Source organism: Heterodontus francisci, chromosome 49 (genome assembly GCF_036365525.1).
Source record: "Heterodontus francisci isolate sHetFra1 chromosome 49, sHetFra1.hap1, whole genome shotgun sequence".
Classification (NCBI taxonomy): domain Eukaryota; kingdom Metazoa; phylum Chordata; class Chondrichthyes; order Heterodontiformes; family Heterodontidae; genus Heterodontus; species Heterodontus francisci.
The window spans coordinates 12250727-12258187 of record NC_090419.1 but is presented as its reverse complement, the minus strand read 5'-3'; the positions used below and the strand labels follow the sequence as shown (position 1 = coordinate 12258187).

General features: G+C 48.8%; 1 protein-coding gene across 10 annotated transcripts in view; it reads left to right on the top strand.

The window, feature by feature from the left end:
• The window catches only part of LOC137358301 (RNA-binding protein 10-like), a 53405-nt gene that overhangs the window by 11209 nt on the left and 34735 nt on the right, over window positions 1-7461 (top strand). For 9 of the 10 annotated variants that reach the window (XR_010971206.1, XR_010971207.1, XR_010971210.1 and 6 more), the window contains exons 3-5: window positions 2953-3126; window positions 4114-4183; window positions 7141-7214. Coding sequence is in view for 3 of the 10 variants with exons in the window: in XM_068024232.1 (XP_067880333.1) it covers window positions 2953-3126; window positions 4114-4183; window positions 7141-7214 (318 nt within the window). In the remaining 7 variants the exon portion in view is untranslated. Of the gene's footprint in view, window positions 1-2952; window positions 3127-4113; window positions 4184-7140; window positions 7215-7461 lie in introns of those variants that run through there. The other variant, XR_010971211.1, reaches the window with a different exon arrangement.

Genomic DNA, 7461 nt, shown 5'->3' with positions numbered 1-7461 from the left:
AGTCAACGAGGGAGCAGGTTATACTAGATCTGGCATTGTGCAATGAGATAGGATTAATTAATGACCTCATAGTGAAGCTGCCCCTAGGCAGCAGCGATCATAATATGATTGAGTTTTACATTCAGTTTGAGGGAGAGAAGAGTGGGTCTAAGACTTGTATTTTAAACTTATATAAGGGCAATTATGAGGGCATGAAGGCAGAGCCAGCTAAAGTGAACTGTCAAAGTAGGTTAAGGGATAGGTCAATAGAGATGCAGTGGCAGACATTTAAGGGGATATTTCAGAATACACAGAATAGATACATTCCAACGAGAAAGGAAAATTCCAAGGAGAGGGCCCACTATCCATGGTTAACTAAAAAAATTAAAGGTGGCATCAAAGTTAAAGAAAAAGCATATAATTGTGCAAAGATGGGTGGCAGGTCAGAAGATTGGACAGCATATAAAAATGGCAAAGAATGACTGAAATATTACTAAGGAGGGAAAAATTAGAGTGCAAGCGAAAGCTAGCTGGAAATGTAAAAATAGATAGTAAGAGTTTCGACAGATATTTTAAAAAAAGAGGTCACAAAGTGAGCATTGGTCCTATAGAAAGTGAGTCTGGGAATTAATAATGGAAAATAAGGAGATGGCAGATGAATGGAACATATATTTTCTATTGTTCTTCACTATACTTGGATACTTGTAACATCCCAGTATTAGCTGTAAGTCAAGAAATGGAAGGGAGGGAGGAACTCGAGAAAAATTCAATCACCAGTGAAGTGGTACTGAGCAAATTGTTGGAGCTGCGGGCTGACAAGTCCCCGGGTCCTGATGGACTTCATCCTAGGGTCTTAAAAAAAAAAGTGGCGAGTGAGATAGTTGGTGCATTAGTTTTAATTTTCCAAAATTCCCTACATTTTGGGAAGGTTCCATTCGATTGGAAAACAGCCAGAGAAAACTCCTTTATTCAAAAAGGGAGGGAGATAGAAAGCAGGAAACTACAGGCCGGTTAGCTTAACATCTGTCATGGAGAAAATGTTAGAAGCTATTATTAAAGATGTTATCGCAGGGCACTTTGAAAAATTCAAGGTAATCAGGCAGAGTCAACATGGTATTGTGAAAGGGAAATCATGTTTAACCAATTTATTGGAGTTCTTTGAAGAAGTAACATGTTCTGTGGATAAAGGGGAACTGGTGGATGTACTGTATTTAGATTTCCAGAAAGCATTTGATAAGGTGTCACATCAAAGGTTATTGCGGAAAATAAAAGCTCATGGTGTGGGGGGAGGTGGTGGGTAACATATTGGCATGGATAGAAGATTGGTTAGCTAACAGGAAACAGAGAGTAGGCATAAATGGGCCATTTTCTGGTTGGCAAGGTGTAACGAGTGGTGTGTCACAGGGATCTGTGCTGGAGCCTCAACTTTTTACAATTTATATAAATGACTTGGATGAAGGGACCGAAGGTATGGTTGCTAAATTTGCTGTTGACACAAAGATAGGGAGGAAAGTAACTTGTGAAGAGGACATAAGGAGGCTACAAAGGGATATAGATAGGTTAAGTGAGTGGGCAAAGACCTGGCAAATGGAGTATAATGTGTGAAATTGTCCATTTTGGCAGGAAGAATAAAAAAGAAGCATATTATCTAAATGGTGAGAGATTGCTGAGCTCTGAGATGCAGAGGGATCTGGGTGTCCTAGTGCATGAATTGCAAAAGGTTTAGTATGCAGGTACAGCATGTAATTAGGAAAGCTAATAGAACGTTATCGTTTATCACGAGGTGAATTGAATATAAAAGTAGGGAGGTTATGCTTCAGTTATACAGGGCATTGGTGAGACCACATCTGGAGTACTGTGTACAGTTCTGGTCTTATTTAAGGAAGGATGTTGGATGCAGTTCAGAGAAGGTTTACTAGACTGGAATGGGCGGGCTGTCTTATGAGGAAAGGTTGGACAGGCTAGGCTTGTATCTGCTGGAGAGTAGAAGAGTAAGAGGCGACTTGATTGAAACATAAGATTCTGAGGGGTCTTGACAGGGTGGATGTGGAAAGGATGTTTCCTCTTGTGGGAGAATCTCGAACTAGGAGTCACTGTTTAAAAATAAGGGGTCGCCCGTTAAGACAGAGATGAGGAGAATTTTTTTCTCCTGAGGGTCGTGAGTCTTCGGAATTCTCTTCCTCAAAAGGCGGTGGAAGCCGAGTCTTTGAATATTTTGACGGCAGAAGTGGATAGATTCTTGATAAGCAAGGGGGTGGAAGGTTATTGGGGGTAGGTGGGAATGTGGAGTTGAGGTTACAGTCAGATCAGCCATGATCTTGTTGAATGGTGGAACAGGCTGGAGGGGCTGAGTGGCCTACTCCTGCTCATCCTGATGTTCATATGTACGTATAGTAGAATGTTCAATTTTTTAATGGAACTGCTTCTCCTGTAGTTTTCTTCTCCCTCTGTATGGGGAAGATCCGGCCGCTGCCTGGCAGCTGCCCCACAGCTGCACATTTGAAATCAGCCACTCAACCAGTGGGAATCACTGCCAGAGAGCTGTGATCTGTCTGTTGGCTGAATGCACAAGCGGACCTGGTAGAGTGTGAGGGGGAATGAAAGGGAGCTCGTGAAAACCTGGTCATGGATGGAAAAGACGAGTCAGAAGTGCACGTATTTGCAGGAGGGGGATCCCGAGGGGCTGTGTCAGTATTTGCAGGAGGGGGCCGTGTATGTGTATCTGTGAGAGGGGCTGCTTCGGGGTGTGTGTGTGTATCTGAGGGGGATGCGATGGGGTGGGTTCCTTGGTGTATGCTGGTGTTTGGAAGAGTCCCCACTCAGGAATATTTGAAAGGTAGTCCTCTCGAGGTGCCAGATATTCGTGAGCGTGTCCCCATCTCCACCTGCCCCGTCAGCGGCCACCAATTTTCTCTTAAACCCTGTTGGTCCTGCGGCTCTCACTGAACCCTGTCCCCCCCCTCCCCTGTCTAGGAATACAGAGAGGACAGTGACAGCTACAAAAGCTATGAGAACACAGAGGAGGCGTTCAGCTTCCCAGGCGATGGGGACTACAGGGACCAGGACTACAGGAGCGAGTCGGGGGAGGAGAAAGCCAGCAAGATCATCATGCTCCGGATGCTGCCTCAGTCCGCTACTGAGAACGATGTACGTGAGCGAGAATGAGGCCCGAGCCAGCGCGATTCTTTTGTTCCCCTGTTGTTCTTCCATTTTCCTGTTGCTCTCCTCCACACACACACACACACACACACACACACACACACATATTGCTGGTGATAATCGAATGGGTGGGTCTCTTGTTCCAAGGCCCCCTCCCTACTCACTGTAAGTGAGTCACCCTCAGCCTCTGTTCCAAGTGGCGACTGAAAGGTCCGGACAGGTACAGTACGCCTCCCCGAAACGCCGGACGTCTTTTAAGTGTCTGCTGGGGCACGGTTCATTGAACCAACAGAGAGGGGACTGCACAAATGAGAGCTTATTCTGATAACTGTGTGTCTCCAGTAAATGGGTGCTCGCTGGTCCCTGCCCCCAGTCCTAAGTGGTCCTTTAAGGCGCGGTCACGTGACTAATGATTATTCCTGTTACTTGTCCTATACTTGCTGAATCTTGCAAACAGAACAGCTGTCAGCTGTGGCTCAGTGGGAACTTAACAAGCTGGTGACGTAGTTCCTCTTTGCCTCCGAGTTGGTAGGTCGTGGGCTCTGGCTTCACGCCAGAGGCTCGAGCTTCACAATCCAGGCTGACATTCCCAGTGCCAGAGTACAGCACAGTCAGGAGGTGCCGTCTTTCAGGATGAGACATTAAACTGAGCCCTGTCTGCCCTCTCAGGTGGGATGTAAAAGATCCCATGTTGGAAGAATCACAGCAGGGAGTTCTCCCCGGTGTCCTGGGGGCCGATATCTATCCCGCAAGCAACATGACAAAAAAAAGAAACCAGTTAGCTGGGTGTCTGTGGGAACTTGCTGTGCCTGTATTAGCTGCTGTGTTTCCTACAACAGCGACCAAGCTTCAAAGCAAGCCGTCCACTGTTGTAAAGACCTGTGGGGTGGGTTCTGAGGTCCTGTAAAGCGCGGTACGAATGCAAGGCCTTTGTCAGCCGGGCACTAGAGTTTGCTTCTCCGTGTCTTATTTCAGATCCGGGTCCAGCTGCAGTATGCCGGCTACCAGCCTCGGGAGGTGCGGCTCATGAGGAACAAATCCTCAGGTGAGATTCTGTTGTGGTTTTTAAAGGAAACTCTCCACCTCTTGTTCGTTTCTCCCTGGTTGCACCGCAGCCACCCCCACCTTTCTTTCTGTTCTGCTCCGTGACGCCAATGCTGAGTGGCTCCCAGTTTTTGAGTAGGCTGTGGTTTACATGGTTACGCGCGCTTGAGGGCAGTGCATCTGCCGTACGAGGGGTCCTACTGTTGGCTATTGGCCGTGTTCTGTAAAAAAAAAAGTTTTCAAAAGTATTGCTATTTTAAAACTCTTCCCCTTACCCCATCGTCCTCACTGCCAAAGCTTGGTCTAGCACTATTGAAGTTCACATTTATTGTCCCCCACGTGTGTTTCAAGTGTATTTTGTCGAAGGTGCTTCTTTTCCATTCCCTGTGTATCTCAGAGCACGTCCCAGGATTCTCAAATGTCGGTTTCCTGCCCTTCTCCATCTTAATTTTTAAAAGCAAACAGCAAGGTTCTGGGATTTGTTCTACTGGGATAGAACTGGAAAGCAGAGAAGTGATGTTAAACGTGTGTAGAACCTTGGTTAGTCCCCCACTTGGCGCACCGTGCACAGTTCTGGTCTTCATATCATAAAAAGAACATAGAGGCATTGAAGAGGGTGCAAAAAAAAAAAATGATCCCGGAACTGAGAGGTTATAACTATCAGGAAAAATTGAACAAGCTGGAGTCCTTTTCTCTAGAAAAGAGAAGGCTGGGGTGGGGGGGGGGGGGGGGGTGACCTGATAGAGGTCTTTAAAATGATGAAGGGGGTTTCGATCGGGTAGACGTAGAGAAGATGTTTCCACTTGTGGGGGGAGACCAGAACTAGGGAGCCATCAATATAAGACAGTCAGTAATAAATCCAATGGGGAATTCAGGAGAAACGTCTTTCCCCAGAGAGTGGTGAGAATGTGGGACTCGCTCCCACAGCGAGTGGTTGAGGTGAATAGTATCGGTGTATTTAAGAGGGAAGCTGGATGAACACTCGGAGAAAGGAATAGAAGGATATGGTGATAGGGGGAGATGAAGTAGGGGGTGGGAGGAGGCTCGTGTCGAGTAGAAGCACCAGCACAGGCGCACAACTATTTGTAATCATCCTCTCGGGCTTCCCTGAGCATGCGTTTTATTACATTGAATTACAAAGTATTTCCAGCACCGAATCAGGCCATTCGGCCCACCAGTTCTGTGTCGGCGTTTACACTCCACACGAACCTCCTCTCATCCCTTTTCCTCGCGCCCTACCACCTTATCCTTCCATTCCTTTCTCCCTTGTGTGTTTTATCCAACTTCCCCCTTAAATGCATCAAATTGATTTTAGGAAGTGGACAGTTACAGGTTTTTTCAATCACCTCCGTCCTTTCGTGAGGTGCGTTTTTAATGGATGTCGCCTCGCTGAAAGTCGGAGGGGGGTGGGGGAGCGGGGGCACGGTGTTGGTTGAAGGTAAACAGGTAAGTTACGAGCTTGGTGTCGCTTGTGTGCTTGGACGCTCCCTTGGGCTGTGGTACAGCGGGTGGCCACAGGACTAGCTGGGGGACCGAGCACGGCCTCTTGTCAGCGGAGGAGGCCGTGTGCTTTGTGTGCCTCTGACCTTGGCTTCTGGGGGAAGGCAGGAAGAAAATGGGGAGGGCTGTGGGGGGGAGAGTAAGTTGGCACAGGATGGGCTGTGCACAGTTAGTACTCAGCAGAGTGCTTTTACTCTCTTTCCACGGGCAAGTACTGAGCTTTGATTGGACAGGAAGCAATACCCAGGCCTCTCATATTTCTCAGGTCTTTAGTCCTCGCTGTTGAAAATAGGCCTTTGCTGTAAGGAGGAGACAGATGCTGGAAATTGGTTCATTCATCGCTGGCAAGGCTGGCATATAGCGCCCCTCCCCGTTGCCCCCGAGAAGGCGGTGCGGCTTTCTCGGGCATATCGTAGGGCAGTTTGCGACAGTTCTCCTTCCCTAACCGGACGTTGGCAAACCAGTTGGGTTTTCATCGCCATCTGCCAGATTTTATACACTGCATTCAAATTCTCAAATTGACATGGATCACTGGCCCAGCAACATAACCACAGTTCTCCCGTCCCCCAGATCACTAGCCCAATGATATAAACCTCTGCAATCCCGTGCCTTCTGTTGGTCTGGTTCCTGGCCAAAGTGGCCATTCTTCATGCTTGTGTGACCTTGGATAGCGAGTGTTTGAAAGTGGAGCACAGGGTAACCTACTCAGTGGAGGGGGGGGTGGTTGCTGCCACCTGCTGTGATCTGCGCAGTGCAAACCTAGGGTCTGCCGACCCCTGTGGCTCAGCGACACCGTTATCCATTGTTGTTGGGGGAGGGATGTGCGGCTGCACTAGTGTAAGGTTCAGGAAAAGAGAGAGTTCGAAACCGAGACTTGGATGCATCGCTCGAAGTAATCAGGTTGAGGACAGTTTCATAATTTAAAAAAAAGACAGGAGCTTGGACTTTCTGGCATGGGCAGGATGAGCCAAATGGATTCCTTCCGTGCTTGTGTACGGTTCTGTGATGTTGAGAGGTGGAGTGCCGTTCCCTGCTTTGTGTGTTGTGTATTTACCCCTGCCCCACCCCCGCTGAGGAAAGAGGGATGCAGTCTCGTCTTCTCCGGGTTAGAGCAGCGATAACTTTAGCATCTTCCGTCCCAGTGGCTGGCGGAGGGAGCGAGGACACCCTCGCGCTCTCCCGTTGAGCTGGGGCGTCGGTCCCAGCTCTTGGGTCAGGAGTAGCGCCTGGCAGTCTGGGACTGCTCCCCCGCCCTCGCCTTACTTGGAACTCGCTCCGCAGTGGGGGTGCGTATGCCTGTGCGACGGGGGAGGATGTCTTAGCACCGGTGGATGGTGTTTTTGTTTTGATTTTTTTTTAAAGCTTGCCCATGCAAACAGGGTTCTGATTCTACTGAGTAAAGGCTCCTTTGATGCGATGAACTAACACACTCCGTCTGTATTTGAATGCTGTCTCCAGGTCAAAGCCGTGGTTTCGCCTTCGTGGAGTTTAATCACTTGCAGGACGCTACCAGATGGATGGAAGCCAATCAGGTTGCTTTGCTGCACTTGAACACACAAGTACCGCCTCTGTTAATTGGGAGACCCAATGCCTGGTTCACACGGGCGCGCGAGTCGGTCCTGAGCGCCGATCGCACCTGTCGCCCCGCCTGCCGTGCGCTTGCAGGATGTGTTTCACCACCCTCCGCACCGTCCGGACCCAGCGCCGCGCCTTTCACATCGTCTCGGCTGGACGTTCTCCGACCGGTTGACGTCTCTAGGATCTCGAACTTTGCGCCAC